At 35.5% G+C, this 20,093-nt stretch overlaps 1 protein-coding gene across 2 annotated transcripts in view; it reads right to left on the bottom strand.

Annotated features, from left to right (window-relative positions):
• TNNI3K (TNNI3 interacting kinase) overlaps positions 1 to 20,093 on the bottom strand; it is a 286,731-nt gene that overhangs the window by 77,033 nt on the left and 189,605 nt on the right. For both annotated transcript variants that reach the window (XM_066376575.1, XM_066376576.1), the window contains exons 20-21: positions 18,483 to 18,615; positions 3,210 to 3,319 (exon numbers count right to left, since the gene is read on the bottom strand). In XM_066376575.1, coding sequence (XP_066232672.1) covers positions 3,210 to 3,319; positions 18,483 to 18,615 — 243 coding nt within the window. The remainder of the gene's footprint in view (positions 1 to 3,209; positions 3,320 to 18,482; positions 18,616 to 20,093) is intronic.

The raw sequence follows: 20,093 nt of genomic DNA, 5'->3' as shown, positions 1-20,093 counted from the left end.
TTGTTAAAATGCAAAGTTCCCAGCTCCATCCCAGTGATTCTGATTCAGTGGATTTAGAATAGAACCCTGGAATCTATGTTTTAGCATTCCAGAGTAATCTGAAGCATGCAATATGCATCCCACACATTAAGAAACAATGCTTAGCTATTCCAATGCACATGAGGAGATAATTCAGTTCCTGCCTCACTATGGGAACTACATACATTTCCTCAAGCTAATAAATCCCTCACACTAAACTCAGATGAATTTTCCAAAAAAAAAAAAAAATTACTTTTATCCTATTTCTTCACTGCTTTAGAAGCAAAAATACACTTGCTTATAATTTCATGTCAAAATTTCCTGTTCTGGTTTCCAAGACTTTCTAAAATTTGATCCCATTTAATGATGAGGACTTTCTCCCAACTCTCACTGTTTTTCATTAAGCATTTCCCATCTCCAATATTGGTGTTCTTTTATCTTCATGGGTCTTGATTATGTTTTATCTTTATGGGTCTTGACTAAGAATGCACTGATAGGAAACAATATTGTGCTTCAAATTCAAGAAGTGAGGCAAAAACAGATGTAAAAGAAAAATAGAGTAGTGAGGTTGGTAATCTTGAAAATGACCAGGACAGTGTGATGTTTTACATCTAAAGATTAACTTGTTTCAGGTGATGCCTGGTATAAAGATTTAACCCCTCAGTGACTACAATGTTTCAATAACTGAGTCTCTCCCTTTGTATTTTCACAACAAATTTGCACATATTCTCTTTTATGTGTGTTTATTTTTCTCTCACCCACCACCTTCATCCAGCGGACTCCTATTCATGCTCAGGATCTCAGCCTTACCTGACTTAGTTGAACTCTGCGTAAATCACTTGTGAATATTCTTTAGTATGCATTTTCATCTCATCTTATTTTCTTTTATCTTAACTTATAACTATCAAACTGCTAATGTGTTTATTCAGTTAATCTCCATTTGACCACTAGGCCTTAAACTCCATTGAGAGCTAATCTCCATGGAACCCTAGCACCTATTTCTGGGGTTATATGTAGTAGAGACTCAATAAATAATTGTTGGAGGAAAGAATAAAAACTAGCTCATTGTTCTCTCTTTCTTCACCACTCAGCCTACTGACATAGTAAAGACCTTACTGGACCATGTAATGAAAACTAAGCATGTCACGTACAGAACAAGCTCAATTTCATAATACTGAGATGAATGCCACAGCCAAGCCAGGGTCCACTTGACAGACACGTTCAGATATTGCCAATCAGAGACTTTGCTTTCCTACTTTGCTTCCTCCCATTCTCTTCCCTGAATCTCATTCCCAGGGCCCCAACCTATGCTAATAGTCTTCACTGCTTAGCAATAAAACCTTCCTACAAAGCACTTAATTTTTGGCCTCTTAGTGAATATATATATATATTTCTAAATCTTAATGGACCCTCTTTTAGCCCTATTCTGGTTCTCTTTATCATTTCCCAGTTTTCTACTTTGCCATCCATTCTCCCTTAAAAATACTTGTAGAAATTCCCAAAGACTTCCTTTTATCTCCAAATTAAAATTTCCATATGACTCTAATCTATAATCATGTCAAATCAGTTCATGAAAGCAAAAGAGATTCCCTGGATTATTTTATGTTATACCTTGGAACAGCTCACAGAGGGAAGGAAATTTTGGATTAGGTATATATTTTAGGTACTATTTTAAGTTATGTAATTTCTCGGGCAAGTTTTTTTTTTTTTTTTTTGGACATTAACATCCAGATGAGACAATTGGAGGCACTGATAAGCAATAGTTATATTCATTCATTTACTCAACAAATATATTTAAGCTCTACTAGGTATGGTTCTAGGTGCTGGGATTATAATAGCAAACAAAACAAGATTAACAGACAAAAAATGTCCCTGCTTTTATAGAGTTAACATTCTGGTAGCGAGACAAGATTCTACACAAATAAATATGTAATCTATCAGATTAAGTGGCTGGGAGTAGAGGTTATTTCTTCTGAGATACTCAATTTGTGTCCCATAATAATCTTCCTTTTTCTTCATAAGAATTCCCTGTATATTTACAGAATTGGGCATTGACTTGGTCTGGGTTTTGCCTTTAGATAATGAATAGGAAAGTTGCTTTCTCCTTCAAAACATCTGGACTAAAGCTTATTCTATTTCTCCTATGGTGAAATGCTTTTTGAGATAACAATAGCCACCCTTTATCTGCTTCTTTCTTTGTCAAAGAGAGATAAAGGACTGGGAAGAATCAGAAACAAGGGCCTATAGAAAGGTACAGCAATAACTAGGGTAGCTGGAGCTGGATGAATAGGGCTGTTAGACCTTTATGTATCTATAAGGATCTCCAGTGTGAAGAATGTGAACTAATTCCCTCTACTCAGAGCAGAAGGATCAATGTGGACTGGCATCAAGACATAAAGATTTCAACAGACAACAACGCATAGCAGAAGGAGGACTCTGAGACACTGCACTAAATTGTGCTATCAGGACAGCAGTTGTGGAATCTCCTCCTTTGTCAGTTTCTGAGAACAAAGTAGACATCAATCTTTCTGGTACAAATATTAGAAGAATCCTTTCCTGCAGACAGATGGTCTGGGATTTCATTCATGGATTATGTGACTGTTTCCTTCTACTCTCTTAGATCTCTGATCATATTTAAATTTGTTTTTTCCCCTCCACTGTTTCCATACTGTACTTTCCTTATTCCTTTTATAACATCAATGCCTTCATTTGGACTCTCATTCTATGCTCTTAGCGTTAGAGAAGGGCTAAGACTGGGTCTCCTGCTTCCTATTGGAGCCAGGTTGCTAAAGACCCTTCTCATGAGGCCTTTGCCTAAAGATCTGCCTCCTGTGAAAGGCCCACACAAACAAACCCATTGTGGGCCAAATTTCTTTCTTTAGAAAATGACTAAGTGTGGCTGAAGCGTAGTTAATAAAATTGCAACTGAGATGAGAGTGTGAGTCATCTGTCATACCCTGTTTTTTCTCTTACTAATCAGTTGTGAGAAACGTTTCCAAATCAGAGAGCAGTGGCAAAGAAATATGAGCTCCTCCAATTCCTTGAGGCAATGAGAGACTAAAGAGAAGGCAAATCAGTCTTCCCACCTTGACAGTCTTAAAATACACACTGAGGATGACTTTTGGTGCTATTGTGTTTGTGACAGATTGGGACCATAACACATTTTCCAAAAAGAAACAAAAATGACTTACTTCAGGACATGCATTCCACCCACGCATCAGCAGAGATGAGATGGGCTTGGGAATGGAGTAGCCGATGGGAGGTCTGATGTGGTGGTAAGCCATGTCTGCTGCGGCAGCCGCTGCAAACCAAATGATCCTATCAGTTGTGAAATTCATATATTCATTTCAAGAAATATTTGAATAGGCAACAATCATTGAGATTCAAACTGGCCCTGGCCGGTTGGCTCAGTGGTAGTTTGTCAGCCCGCATGTGGAAGTCCCGGGTTGATTCCCAGTTAGAGCACACAGGAGAAGCAACCATCTACTTCTCCACCCCTCCTCTCCCTGCCCCCCCCCCTTCCCCTCCTGCAGCCATGGCTCGAATGGTTTAAGCGAATTGGCCCCAGACACTAAGGATGGTTCCATGACCTTAACTCAGGCACTAAAATAGCTTGGTTGCTGAGCAATGGAGCAGCAGCGTCAAACGGTCAAAGCATCACCTGGTAGGGGCTTGCCAAGTGGATCTGGGTCAGAGGGCATGCAGTAGTCTGTCTCACTGCCTCCCACCTAAATAAATAAATTAATTAAAAAAAGAAATCTATGCATCATTGGGAGAAAATCAAAAGAAACTTTTATGTTTTTGTTTTTAGGTGAGAGGAGGGCAGATAGTGAGGCAGACTCCTGCATGTGCCATGACCGGGATCCACCCTGCAACCCCGTCTGGGGCTGATGCTCCAGTACTAAACTGAGGCTGCCATGCTAGGACCAACTGAGCCACTGGCTGTGGGAGGGGAAGAAGCAGGAAAGAGAGAAAGGAGGGGGAGAGAACAGATGGTCGCTTCTCCTGTGTGCCCTGACTGGGGATCAAACCCTGGACATCCACACACTGGGCCAATACTCTGCCTGCTGAACCACCAGCCAGGGCCCTTATGCTGTTTTTTTTTCCTAAGCTTAATCAAAACATTGTATAATTTGATACTCTACCTTTATCTTTATAAATTCACTCATTTGGTTCATTCAACAAATAGCAAGCAGAAGGAATCTACACAAGAGCAAAGAAACATACAAAGAAGTATGCAAATAACAAGTGATTTAATGTGTGTGTCTGCAGGATAAAGTAGGTACATGATGTTGTAGGAAGTAAAGAAAGAAAGCAGATTGGACCAGACTGTACCATGCCATAAATCTCAGGCTAATAAGCTTATACTATATATAACAAGACATGGGGTGTCTTTGAACTTTGCACTCTGAATTACTTGGGCAATATAGATTATTTTTAAGCTTAAATCCCATTATTGATTGAAAAAAAATGTTAGGATTTTAATTTTTAAATTTATTGAGTAGTTATTTGTGAAACACTGTCAGACTTCACATCTGCCTTTTTTTTTTTTTTTTTTTTTTTTTTTTTTTAGCTAACAACACCACTCCTTGTTTGAACTCTTTAGTGCTGCCTGCCTGTTTGGATTTCTGAATATTGCTAATCTCAAACTCCCCATTTCTGTGTTATGATTCTTGGGACTTTACTGTAGATTACCGATTGCTGATTATTTCTCTGTTCTGCAACCAGTGATTTCTGTACTCCCTTGGAAACCAAGTTTAGAGTTACTTTCATTAAATACATTTTGTATCAGGCATCATGGTATTTACAGACATAAGCTTTTTCAATCCCCCTAACAACCATGCAGGGTATGTATGTGTGTTACTGTTATGTGTTGGGTATCGGATAAGTTTTTGATTTATAAAAATAATTAAATATAAATTGTTGTAGTAGCCTCTTGTTCCAGATTCCATGCTCTCTTTACATTTCATTCATTCACATTGAAAATATTTTGTGAACAACATGGGAGCTCTTTTTATTTCTCAGAAAAATCGCTCTGTATCATTGGGCAGCTCAAGTCCCAGACACTGATACTTCCTGTTTTCTAGATGGTGATGTCATAGCCTCTGTCCGTATCTTAATAGCTTGAGGTATGTCCCTCAGCCACTACTTTTTTCACCTAAGTTTTCCCCAATTAAATTCTGTGTATAGCTTTGACCTAGTAGAATTATATATAGTGTAACTTAACATTTCACTTCTAGCATCAGTCAGAATTAGCATCTAATTTAGCCAAATGTAAAATTTACACTCATTCTTTGTAGAATTTTAGAAAATTAAATTAGAATAAGTTTTTGCTTAGAGGAAACACTACAATATTTTGAGTATTTCTTATATAATGTTTATATCATTGAACTTATTTCAAGCATACAATTATGTAATACTATTTTCCCTTAAGTTAAATATAAACATTTCCAATGTTGTTAAAACTCCATTTTAACATATATTTAATAAATCTGCATGTATTGTACTTACTTCATCATTCCTCAGTTTTAAGTTGTTCAAATTTGGGTGTAAACATTTCAAAGAATGTCTTTCAATATGACTTTACTGGTTTCACAGATTACTTATGATATTTTGAGAGGTGAAATTAATATATCAAAAAGGATAACTAAAGACTTTTAATATCTACTGATATACTGTTTTCTTGAATAGTTGTACTAATTTATGCTTTTAACACCAAGTGTATAAGAAGATATTTATTACACCTGCACCAGAATTAGGTTTTCTCATTTTATCAATTTTGCTAATATGAAAGGTAAATATATTAGCTCATTTGCTATTGTTTAAATTTTGTTCTTTATAAGTAGTGAGGCTTAATATTTTCCCAAACATTTATCATTTGTCTTTAAAATCTTAATGCATGCATTTTATCTGCCTAGCATTTTAATATCTTGTTGCAATAGCTGTTCTAATTGTACGATGTTTTCAGAGAGAGGGCAGAGTCAAGAATTTTATTTCCTCTTTTGTCTTCAATTCCTTTGTAAAGTATTTGCACTGTCACCTCTGCCAGCTATTGCTGGCACTGTAAGAAAGACTTCTGCTTGCTTACATGGAGAAAACAAAGAAACAAAAGGTTCATCTAGTCATGTTTAGCAAACTTAACGTGACTTATAAAATGTGTATTTTGTGTTACAAAAATCTAGGCATGTTATGCTCTTTCCATCAGCTATTCTTGCCTTTTTAAAATTTCCTTTGGAAAGTGGTAAATAAATAAACCAACAAATTGATGCTTAATAATCATTGATCTAACTCTGCTTTTTCACCTTATGGCCATTTGGATATTGTTGAGCTGGAGCAGCTATAAGCACATAAACCAGTGTAGTGAACACATTTAAACTAATTATACATATCCTAATGGGTGGGGAGGGACTATTCATAAAGTGAATTAAACTCAGATGCAGGTGCCAAACGTCTCCTCTGAAACTCTTTTAGATTCTGATATCAAGTACATAAAGTTACTTGTTTGCTTCTTGGCACTGTGTCTGGAAAATCAGTTTAAGATGAATGATATTTAATTCTTCATTACGCAAAGTAGATTCTTCAAGGCTTTGGCATCTTGCTCTCCCTTTTGCTTTATACACTCTTGGCAGTGATACTACTCATTAGCACCTCTGCCACAAAGTGGGGAATGCAACATGAGGGGTCATGGAATTGAAATTTGTCACCTTTGAGACCGCTCTGTCAGTCTTGCCTAAGTGGCCATGGTACACTAACAGCTGGGAAATTTTCTGGTATTCCAGATTCAAAGAAGTTTTTGTAAGCTCATTAATCATATTTTACCTTGATTGCTGCCTAAAATATGTTCAACGACTTATGTAAATGTTGGCTTTGACTTTCACAAATAAAACTTTGCTATTAAAATGGAATACGAGTAAATTAAAAATATCATAACTATTCATTGGGCACAGATTTTTTTGTCAGCACTATGCTGAAATAATTATCAATAGTTTAGTAAAACTTTTAATCTAGCTTCTAGAGTAAGACTATTCAATAGAATTTTTTTGCAGTGATGAAAATATTATTCTGTTCTGTTCAATATGGTAGCATATGGCGTTTAGGCACTTTAAAAATATGGCTAGGGTAACTGAAAAGCTGAATATTTAATTTTATTATATTTTTATAATTTTATTTAGAAAATTAAATTTAATGGGGTGACATTTCAATTTATATAAATAGCCATATGTGTCTGGTGGCTTCTATATCAGACAGAAAAATACTAGAACCTTGTTGTCTTCCACTCCCATTATCCTCAAAGAGAGTTGAATAAAATACAATATTATGAGTCAGTCTCAGGGGTCTACATAACCCTGATGTCGATTTGTGGATTCAAGTTCTTCATTGTTTATCAAAACATTTCAAGAAAAAAAAACTATGAATGGAAATTGTCAGTGTAGTCTCTCAGAAGAGACCAGTGAACAAGAGACCAGGTATTCAGTATAACATGTGATAGCCTTCATTCATTAATTCATGTGAGAAAATGTACTAAACATTCTATGTGAATGATACTAGGCTAAGAAAAATTTAAGTGTGATGCTTTTCAATAATATATGGTAAATAAATGCATAATTAATAAAAAAATAATTATTGGATTTTTATGTTTTTTATGGTTCAACTATGACATGTGCTTTCTTTTTCCTGAAATTCTCTTTTCTGTCTTCTTTTCTTGTATTACATCTACTGTCACTGAGGGCATAGTTAGATAAACTCCTTCTGAGTGTCCTTCCTATGTCCTGCCACAGTACCCTGTACTACAATAGCATATCATGTTTTATACTAAATTACCTATTCATTTTCTTGCCTTAGCAAATAAACTACAAGCTCATTGCAGTCAGTGGCTGTGACTTTCACCATTATATGTCCTGTGCTTGGCACAGTGACAGGCAATTAGTAAGCATTCAATAGATATGCACTGAATAAATCAATACATGAGATACTTCAAAGTAAAATTTCACTAGAAATATATATATATTATAGATTGTAGTATACAGAACTCAGTTAACAGTATTTGTATAAACAAGTGATGATGATGGAGTAATGCCAATTAATATCTTGTCCTTATTATGTTTTTAAGACAGAAAAGAATTCCTATTCATCGAGAAATATTATAGAATGAATATAATGTTTAGTTTAATTATAACTTACAGTATAATTAGGTAAATTATTGAGACCTGGTGGCATATTTAGTACATAATATTATCTTTTGTTTAATGCCTTCAGGGAGCCTGACTAGGCGATGGCGCAGTGGGTAGAGTGTCGGACTGGGATGCGGAAGACCCAGGTTTGAGACCCCGAGGTTGCCAGCTTGAGCACGGGCTCATCTGGTTTGAGCAAAGCTCACCAGCTTAGACCCAAGGTCACTGGCTTGAGCAAGGGGTTACTCGGTCTGCTGAAGGCTCGCGGTCAAGGCACATATGAGAAAGCAATCAATGAACAACTAAGGTGTCACAATGAAAAACTGATTGATGCTTCTCATTTCTCTTCATTCCTGTTGTCTGTTCCTGTCTATCTCTCTCTCTGACTCTCTCTCTGTCTCAGAAAAAAAAAAAAAAGCAAAAGCCTTTGGGGAGGGGGCTTCAATAAACTGAAGTAGTATGACTATTAAGAAATGCCCTTAACAAGGAAATCTGAAAGCCTAATTTCCAGTCTGGCTTTACTTTTAACTCTCTGGGAAATCCTAATTAAGCTAATTTACCTCTGTGAGTATTAATTTCTCTAAATGTAAAGATGAAGCAGTGAGGAGATAGAGTGATGGTGACAAACATGGGCTTTGGGGACAGGGAGCATGCATTTAAGTCTTCCTTCTATTTCTTTTTTCTTTTCTTTTTTTCCTTGTGGGAGAGAGAGAAAGAGTCAGAGAGAGGGACAGATAGGGACAGACAGACAGGAGGGGAGAGAGATGAGAAACATCAATTCTTTGTTGTGGTTCCTTAGTTGTTCATTGATTGATTTCTCATATGTGCCTTAATCGGGAGGCTACAGCGGACCGAGTGACCCCTTGCTCGAGCCAGTGACCTTGGGCTCAAGCTGGTGAGCCTTACTCAAACCAGATGAGCTTGCACTCAAGCGGGCAACCTCGGGGTCTCGAACCTGGGTCCTCTGCATCCCAGTCCGATGCTCTATCCACTTTGCCACCGCCTGGTCAGGCAGTCTTGGCTCAATTTCTTACTAGTATGTGACATTGAGAATATATATCTTAATAGACCCCAAACCACAGGTTTGGTTAGAATTTAAAAAATTGTTAGAATGAAAAGAGATAGAATACATAGAGCATCTGGCAAATTGTTGATTCCATATAAATATTAGCTGTTGTTGCTATAATTATTATCTATATATGTAAGGGTCTTTCTAATTCCTCATAGTCTCAACCTAGAGAGTGAGATATCAAAAACACTTTTGTATATTTTCTAGTCTGTCTGGACCAGAAATCTTTGTTCCTTTGGAGGTTTCCTTTGGGTATGAATATCAAGGAAAACATCGTATTGAGTTACTATAAATTACAAGGCTACAACCCATCTCATTTGTCATCAGCCCCCTCCTAATGCAATATGGTCACTTTGGAGGGGATGACTATGCAGTTCTCCCTGATAAACTTAATTAGCTCTACATTGCCTATGGATAAATTGGTATTAGATTTTAAATTTCTAAAATAATTTATTACTTATTCTCTTACATTTTATAAAAGTAAATCTAGGCATTTCTATTATAAGAAAGTAAGCAATAAAGTATCATATTTTTTGTAAGTTTTGTCTAAGATAAAATTGCCAGAATATTTTCTTTTCCCCCAATTTTGATTATGTGTACGTGTGTTCTGAAAAGCACAATTGATTCTACTTTGTTGTTTTTAACAGGCAGTGCTGGGGTGAAACAAAGCAAATGTACTCTACCATCTCAGCAAGAGCCAAGCCATTTTTTGTTAAACTGACACTTTTCAATGATGTATCACCAGAGCATATAGCAACTGAGAGAGACCATGAGATTGCAATCTTGAAATTGTACTAAGAATGGCTTAATTTTTTAAACCACATCCCATTCTCATTACAGACTGTCAGAAGAATAGATTAATTTGCACCATTGTCTGTTCTCATTGCAATCTTTGTCAGTGTAATGAAGTATTGGAATGTTAATACCAACTATATTCATAGAAATATCACCATCCGTTGAACGAATCTGATTTTTTTTTTAGTGATCTGTGTAGTTACTGGCTGGATCCACTCTTTTCAGTGGAAAACTGATAAGGGTTAGTGCTGCAAACAAGATTTCAGAACTTTAGCTTGCTCCTATTTTCTTATCACTTGTCAAAGCACTGTTCACACCACAAACCATCAATGTGCTTATGCCCTTCAAGGTTATTACATATAGGATGTTTTAGGATCTTAACCATACACGGCAAAGAACATAATCATCTAACTTTTAAGCAGGGTAGCAAGGGCAAATAGATACAAATAAGAGACTTATGACATAACTGTGTCTCTAAATGCAAGATATGGGAGACATAAAAAAGTCTGTTAGCCTTATTTGGTTCCTGGATTGCAGTTTGCAACTCTGAGTTAAAGTCTCTATATGAAGTCTCACCCAAATCTGGCTAGAATACATTAGCAGATATTCTTAATTTGCTGTCACATCCCATAGATAGAACCTGGCCTTAAGGAATCCCAGGGCACAGAGCTGAGTCTCTTTGTGAACCAGCTGGCACTACGCAGGAAAGCAACAGGAAAACAAGAGGCTCCCTTCTTTGGCCCTACACTATAATCTGAAAATGATCCACAGAACTGGTTACCTGGTTCTAAGAAAATGGATTGGATAAAATAGATATTGATGGATTAATCCATCACACATTTCTTCTTTAGTTTTTCATGATACATCAGAGGTGACAAGCCCAGGAGAGAAATCAAATTGGGGAAGCAGGTGTTGGTTTCTTTCTCTGACTTGTATCCAGGACAGCTCCTGTTTGCCAGGTTACACATACCAGCTACTCCTTCATCCTGCCCAATTCTTCCTTCTCTGCTTGGCTTCACACCTTGGCTCCTTCTCCTTCTAATCTAATCATTCTTTCACAAATCTGCTCCCTTTCTATACCCGTCATTCTCCTGTTGGTTAAGCCAGAAGCCTGGAAGTCATCTTCCACTTCGTCCTCTCCCTTGTGCTCCCCCATCAATACATCAGCAAGTCCTATTGAAATCTCTTAAAGGTAACCTCCCTTTCTCTTCTGAAACCACTATCCTAGGTAAGGCTTTAAATATTCTCATTAGGTTACCTGGTTTCCTTGCCTCTGTTTTGAATCTTTCCAATCCAGCTTTTGCTTTGTAGCAAGAGAGAGCATTTAAAAAATAATCATAGAGTTGTGCTATTGCCCTACTTAAAATCCTACAGTGATTGTTGACATACAAGGCCCTTCGTCATCTGGCTCTAGTTTTCCATTTAGAACATATGCCTTGCTACTGATTCCCTTGTACTCTCCAATTTCTCCCCATTGAATCATCAGTGGATCTTTTATACTTTGCATCTTATTCATACTGTTTTCTGCTGGGACACCTTCTCTATCTCCTTCTTTACTATTTGCCTATTTAATTAGTACCTATCTTTAAAGATGTAGTTCAGGTATCATCTGTCCTGAGTATCCTTCCCTGATATTCTTTCCCTACCACCAGTCTGGACAAAAGGCCCCTCTAGGAAACATTCCAAGCACTCTGTTACAATCTAGTTGAGACTTACTCTGCTGATTATGCTTTTCTCATTCCCTCTCTGAACTACGAGGGCTGTTCCTGGCCAGAGGCACACTATAGTAGCCTAAAGATAATAATAATAGCTAATGTTTGTTGATTGAGTGCTTACTAATGCCAGCCACCATTTCAATCCTTTGAGATAGGGCCTATCATTACTCCCATCATGAAAAGAAACTGACATATTGAAGTGGAGCTTGGGTAAGTAGTTACATAGGTCCCAAGACTTGTGCTTTCATGCATTATGCAAATTTTCGTTAGCCCATATACTGTTAGTCTGCAAATGTTCCCTTAAAAGATGAGTTAATTGCTAATATTTTAAAATCTTTAAATTTTAAAACAAAGACACAGAAATCAGTTGATACGATAACTGTGAGCAGGCATCCCTATGATCTTTTATGGCACTGTTTGGCTGGAGCTGTGCAGCACCTGTCTCATGTAATTTCCTGCTCATCATATTAAACTGTATACATTTGCCTGCTTCTGCTGGCCCTGAGGGCATAGTTTTTTCTAAGCCTGAAATTATAAGGTTTATTTGAAGATATACTATATAAAAGAGACTCTGACCTCATGTTTTACTGAATGCATACCCACTACTTGCATAAGAGTCAATGCTAATATTTGTGTTTTACTTTTATTTTTCTCCCAGGAGATAAGATTCTGCTAAATCCAAAAGGATGAGCCATGTGTAATATTGCTATTACTGTAATTGATAATGCTGTCCCACATTGTAGTCATGGATTTGTTCCTCATTGCAAATGGCTAATATATAGCTTATACTGAATCTGATGCTTCACATGATTTATTGCTAAACATATGCTAGATTGCCTAACCACTGCAATGATATTAACAGTCTCATTTCTTGATGCATGGTCACTGTCCAACTTTAAAAAATTCAGCATCTATCATAAACAAAGTTTTTCTCCAATAATTATTATAAAATCTAATATCTGGGATATTAGATTCAAGTTACTCTTAGGCAAGATTTTTAACTGTTCTACTATGTAATATTCTCCCTCCAAAAACAGTAACTATTTCTGTGGATACATGAGAGAGGGGATCTTCATCTCTTCTAAATATTTATTTTATAATTTGTAAAGTATAACCGCAGAACTGTATGAGTGAAATATAAATATTATGATAAATAATGACTGAGAGTGTGGAGGAATCTGAACTTAACTCAGTATTGGAGAATTTGGAGGAAGTAATAGTGAAGACCTAAAAGTGGATTGGAGTTGGTATGATGAAAAGTGGGGAAGAGTGTCTCTGACAGATGACTAGCATTTGCAAAGACACAGAAGTAAGCGGAAATGTGGCATTTGGAGAAATGAAATGGTTCCCTGTGGCTGGACCATAAAATGAGAGGCTGCAGGTGGCAAAATGTAGACCTGGGGAGGAAAGCAGGAGCACAATTATGGGAGGAGGGGCTCTATAAATTGTTTTGAGAAGTTTTGGTTTTATCTTAAGAACATAGAAAAAAACATTAGAGAGTTTAAGTTTGAGTTATTAGAAAGCTAAATCTAGTTGTAGAACAGCAATTGGTAAAAAAGCAAAAAAAAAAAAAAAAAGGCGCTGAACAAAACTGAAGACCAGAATACCAATTGTGATACTGTATAGTCTTCTGCACTGCATGTGAAATAAGGAAAAACAGTGAAGAGGGTGATAAGCGTATAGATTTGAGGTATCTACAAAGTGAGACTAAAAGTAAAACAAACAAACAAACAAAAAGAAATGAAAGAGGAAAGGCAGAAAGGAGAGATGAAAGAAAAGGAAAGAGAAGAATTAAGATGACTTGAAGAGTTTATATGGGCTTCCTGCAGAATGATTTTCACTTAAAATCAATAGAACCAGAGGAAGCCCTGACCCTGTACTGGATTTTGCCTTTATTTTCCACCTTATAGTTGCAGAGTTTCAATTTACAAAGTTAAGTCTCAAACATCATCTCATTTAATTCCCACTGCAATCTTTGTGGAATCAACATTAACCGCATTTACTAAGGAAACAGCTTGCAAAAGGGCAACACAGGGAAGGAAACAGAAAGAAGGCTAGAGTGCTTGGAGCATGGGAAGTTAAATGATATTAGCAAGGTCAGAGATATCGAATCATGTAGGGTGTATTAGAATTTTGAGATTTAATTATAAAAACATGGGAAGTCATAGGATAATTTTTAAAAATGGTGACATAATCAAGTCTGTTTTTAGTATATCATCCTAGTGGATATACAGGAACTGAAGTGGAAGGGGGAACAAGAATAAAAGGAGAACAGTAAAATGGCTATAACAGTAATTTAAGTGATAAAGATGGCAGTTTAAACAAGGGAGGTGGTCGATAAAACTTCAAGAAGTAGATAGATCTGAGTTATATATCTCACCCCTCTAATCAATGTTCTGCTGGAGGTCCTGTGTGAGATGCATATAAAAGACATATGAATTGGAAATAAATAAATAAATTTTTCTTTAGTCACAGATGACCTAATCATCTATGTGGAAAAACCTAAAGAATGTACAAAAAAGCTACTTGAATTAATAAGTTAATTAAGCAAATTTGTAAGGTACTAGATTCTCATTTAAAAATTAATTATATCTCTATACTAGGAAAGAATCATTAGACATTAAAATAAAAAAAAATAACATAATAGCATCAAGAAACACAAAATACATACAAATAAGTCTAAAAATATGTGCAAACTTTGTATGACGAAAACTAAAATACTTGATGACAGAAATTAAAAGAAGACTTAAATGAGCAGAGAGATACACCATATTTGTCAATTGAAAGATTCAATATGTTTAAGTTGTCAAATTTTCCCAAATTTATACACAGATTTACTGTGATCCAATTAAAAGTATAATATGTCATTTTTTGTAGAAATAGAAAGTTGATTGTAAATTTTATACAAATAAACAAAAGCTCTAGACTTTGCCAAACTAATTTTAACAAAGAAGAGCAATACTGTAGGATTTATATTGCATTTCAAGATTTACTATAATCTATCAATAGTCTGGTGGTGATATAAAGGTAGACATAACAATGGAACAAAATGGGGTCTAGAAATAGATCCAGTCAATTGATTTTTAACAAAGGTATCAAAATATTTTAATGGAGTTTTTCAACTAATCATGGTAAAATATTGGAAATCTATATAAGAAAACAAACCAATAAAATAACAAAAACATAACAAACTAAACCCACACCTGTGTAATTTAAAAAACTCAAGTCAATCTTACAAATATAAAATTTAAACATATAATTCTTCAATAAGAAGGAATAAATCTCTGTAGCTTTCAGTGAGGCAAGGATATTTTATTTGGGATACATGGAAAAAATAATTTAAAAGTTTGATTAGGTAAACTTTATTAAGATTAAAAACTTTTGCTTGAAAAAGATATTGCTGAGAAAATGGAAAGGCAAGCCACAGACTAGAGGAAAATACCTGCAAAACACATAGCAGATGAAAGACTTCTACTTAGAATCTAAAAACCCTTAAAAACTAAATAAGAAGGTAATTTGATCAAGTTCTTTAATGAAGAAAGAGATGTGAACAGCAAATAAACACATGAAAAGATTAGGAATATCATGTGTTATTAGAGAAATATAAAATAATACCACAATGATATAACATAATACATTTATAGTGACTAATATTTTATTTTAAATAGATAACTAAAAAGTGCTTACAAAAATGTGGGGCAGCTGAAATTCTCATACATTGCTAGTAGGAATTCATAATGGTACAAACTCCTTGAAAAAACTCTTATCATAAGATTTTATGATCTATCTCTTATATATTTAAGAGTAATGAAAACATCTATACAAATACATGAGTTTTTTTGGCCATTTTATTCCTAATAGCCCCAAACTGAGAATAACTCAATCATCAACTTGTCAATACATAAATAAATTGAGGTACCTAAATACAATGGAATACCACACAGGAATGAAAACAAATTAATTACTGATGAATGCAACAACATAATTCCATTTATATGAAATTCTGGAAAATGCAAATCTATAGGCACAGAAATGAGTTTAGGTGTTGCCAGGGGCTAGAGGTGGGAAAAAGGGGATTAACCCCAAAGGGGCTCAAGAAAATTTTCTGGAGTGACAGAAATGCATTGTATTGTGATTGTATTTCTGGATATATAATTGTATGTATAATAGTTATTAAAACTTATTGAACTGTTAACCTAAAATAATAAATTTTACTGTATATTTTATATTTTAATAAACTTTATATATAAAAAATTGCAGTTTAAATGAAAAATATGGTGGCTTGAGCTAAGATGGTGGTGGATAGGGGTAAGTAGTGAATAAATCCAAGATGTGTTTAAGACATAAAATCAAGAGAAATAGATAAATAGATTGACAAAGAAGATTTATCTTTCACTTATGAAAGATACATAAGAACATTACACTGAATGAAATAAGTAAATCAGAAAACACTAAGAACTGTATGATTTCACACACAGGTGGGATATAAAACTGAGACTCATGGACATAGATAAAAGTGAAATGGTTGCCAGGGAAAAAGGAATGTGGGGGAGGGGGATGAAAGAGGGGGAGGGTGGACAGGAATAAAGAGGGTTAAATGTACAGTGAAGGAAAATGATTTGACTTTGAGTTGATGGGTTCACAACATAATCAACAGTTCAAATGCTATAGAAACATTCACCTGAAACTTATGTATTCTTATGGGTCAATGTCACTCAGTCAAATTTAATTTTCTAAATGAAATAAAAAAAAATACTACAATATGTCTAGAATTACTGGATTTTTAAAAAAAAAATATAGTCATTGGTCTTAATTAAAATAAAAATTCTAAGGGTCAAAGAAATAACAACACTTCAGATGACAAATGAAAATGTTGATGCAGATCGAATTAGAGTTCTCATATCCATACTATAATAATGGCTAAATCTCATCATTTGAAACTATGAAAAGTATATATAAAAAGATTAAGACAGTTAAATAAACACTTGCTCAATACTATGTACAGACAATATAATTTGTGAAATTGCTTTCAGTTAGACACCATGTGGATACTAATTCAAGAGCATAAGACGTTAGGGGAAAAGATACCTTGAAAAGAGAATATGACATGTGGCTTTTGCTCTGTACATGAATACTAATCATTATTGTGATCATATACATGTTTGCAAGATTTGTATTTCAAATCTTTTGACTTTATTCTTCTGGTATATCAAAATAAGGTGACTGCTAGGAGCTCACAGTATAATTTATTTAAAACTTATTTATGATTTAATTTGAAAACAACTTTCCATGCATGCTTGGTTTTAGGGAATGCAAAGTACTTAAGGATTTTTCAACCTGATGCTGGACACAAATAAGTAAACAGTGTGCCAAGACATGAAAGAAACCCAAATAAAATGAAGAGACAACCTGACCAGGAGGTGGCGCAATGGATACAGCATCAACATGGGACACTGAAGTCCCAGGTTTGAAACACAATGTCCCCAGCATTAGTGCTAGCTGATCTGGCTTCAGTGCAGGCTTGGCAGCTTGAGCGTGAGATCATCAACTTGATCCCAGGGTCATTGGCCTGAGCAAGGGGGTCACTAGCTCAGCTTGAGCCCCTGGTCAAGGCACATATGAGAAGCAATCAACTAACAGTAAAGTGCTGCAACTACCAGTTCATGCTTCTTTTTATCTTCTTTCCCTCTCTCTACCTTCCTCTCTCTCTCTCTCTCTAAAAAAAAAAAAAAAAAAAAAAGGAAGAAACAAATGTAAGTGAAATTTATGCCTCAAATCCTGTGATTAAATTCCCTATCTCCACCATTTACACATACATAGATTATAGTGTATATAATCAACAGCATTAAGAATGTATCCATATATATAACAAAAAAGTATTAGGAAAAGTAATTATCTTTTGTATAATGTTAAACAAGCAGAAAGTAGTCTTGACAGGTTTTTTAAAAAATATTTTATTATTTTTAAATTTATTTTATTTTTTTTACAGGGACAGAGAGAGAGTCAGAGAGAGGGATAGACAGACAGAAACGGAGAGAGATGAGAAGCATCAATCCTCAGTTTTTCGTCGTGACACCTTAGTTGTTCATTGATTGCTTCCTCATATGTGCCTTGACCGTGGACCTTCAGCAGACTGAGTAACCCCTTTCTTGAGCCAGCGACCTTGGGTCCAAGCTGGTGAGATTTTTGCTCAAGCCAGATGAGCCCGTGCTCAAGCTGGTGACATCGGGGTCTCAAACCAAGGTCCTCTGCATCCCAGTCTGATGCTCTATCCACTGCACCACCACCTGGTCAGGCTTGACAGGTTTTTTTTTTTATGTTACTATTTTCATCTCACCTCTCTATACACACTAAATAGGCATATTTTAAATTTAATATCAGAAGATAAGTATTGCACTGTCCACATTATTCATACCTACATGTCACATGACCACAGTCATTTGTTTGTTTTATTGACAACAAATAAATCAAAACCCTAACCATTAATAAAATATACCTACATTTTTGTGTGCCTATATCTAAAATCACAGAATTAGGTCATTAAATTTTTGAGATTTGGCACACATTTTAAAACATTTTGATATTCTTTACCTACTTCTCATCTTGCTAACCCACCAAGAGTCATCCTTTTGGAGGAGAAAAGGAGTTTCTTGAAGTTGTAAAAGTACATGGAACTTAGAAAAGGAGAGAAATTTTAATTGTGTTATAACTTACCTGGCTTGAGATGAGCAAATGGAATTTCCCCAGTGAAAAGTTCCCACAGACACAGAGCGTAGCTAAAGACATCAGCTTTGATGGTGTAGCGTGTGCACTGCGTGAACACCTCAGGAGCCATCCAGCGGAGGTTCTGTGTGTCAAGAAACATCCACAGGTCATTTATTGACATTATGTTTAGTTCTTCACTTTAGAACAGTGTTCTTAATTTTCCCAATATTCTCAAAAGATAGGTGTGAAATGACATTGATACTGCCCTGAATTTGTGCAGTAAATTGGTGTGTTTATACATAAATAATGTACTTATTGTTTTTGTTCAGGTTTTCTTTTTTTTCCCTTTTATTATTAATTTTAATAGGGAAACATTGATTAATTAGGGTACATAGATTCAGAGAAAACATCTCCATGTTACTTTGACATTTGATTATGTTACTTTGACATTTGATTATGTTGCATACCCCTCACCCAAAGTCCAATTGTCTTCCATCACGTTCTATCTGGTTTTCCTTGTGGCCCTTCCCTCCCCACTGCCCCACCCCCCCGCCATAACCACCACACTCTTGTCCATGTCCCTGAGTCTCATTTTTATGTCCCACCTATATATGGAATCATATAGTTCTTAGCTTTTTCTGATTTACTTATTTCACTCAGGATAATGTTATCAAGGTCCATCGTTGTTGTAAATGATCCGATGTCATCATTTCTTATGGCTGAGTAGTATTCCATAGTATATATGTACCACCTCTTCTTTATCCAATCATCTATTGAAGGGCTTTTTGGTTGTTTCCATGTCTTGCCACTGTGAACAATGCTGCAATGAAAATGAACATGGGGCTGCATGTGTCTTTACGTACCAATGTTTTTGAGTTTTGGGGGTATATACCCAGTAGAGGGATTGCTGGGTCATATGGTAGTTCTATTTTTAGTTTTTTGAGGAATGACCATACTTTCTTCCATAATGGTGGTACTACTTTACATTCCCACCAACAGTGGATGAGGGTTTCTTTTTCTCTACAACCTCTCCAACACTTGTTATTACCTGTATTGTTGATAATAGCTAATCTAACAGGCATGAGGTGGTATCTCATTGTAGTTTTGATTTGCATTTCTCTAATAGCTAATGAAGATGAGCATCTTTTCATATATCTGTTGGCCATTTGTATTTCTTCCTGGGAGAAGTGTCTGTTCATGTCCTCTTCCCATTTTTTTTTATTGCATTGTTTGTTGTTGAGTTTTATGAGTTCTTTGTATATTTTGGATATTAGACCCTTATCTGAGCTGTTGTTTGAAAATATTATCTCTCATTTAGTTGGCCGTTTGTTTTGTTGTCAGTTTCTCTTGCTGTGCAAAAACTTCTTAGTCTGATGTCCCATTTATTTATCTTTGCCTTCACTTCCCCTGCCTTTGGAGTCAAATTCATAAAGTGCTCTTTATAACCAAGGTCCATGAGTTTAGTACCTATGTTTTCTCTATGTACTCTTTTGTTTCAAGTCTTATATTTAGGTCTTTGATCCATTTTGAATTAATTTTAGTACAAGGGGACAAACTGTAGTTGACTTTCATTTTTTTGCAAATGGCTTTCCAGTTTCCCCAGCACCATTTGTTGAAGAG

The sequence above is a fragment of the Saccopteryx leptura genome, chromosome 3 (genome assembly GCF_036850995.1).
Source record: "Saccopteryx leptura isolate mSacLep1 chromosome 3, mSacLep1_pri_phased_curated, whole genome shotgun sequence".
Taxonomy (NCBI): Eukaryota; Metazoa; Chordata; class Mammalia; order Chiroptera; family Emballonuridae; genus Saccopteryx; species Saccopteryx leptura.
The sequence above is the reverse complement of the archived record's forward strand: the minus strand, read 5'-3'. Positions and strand labels throughout refer to the sequence as shown.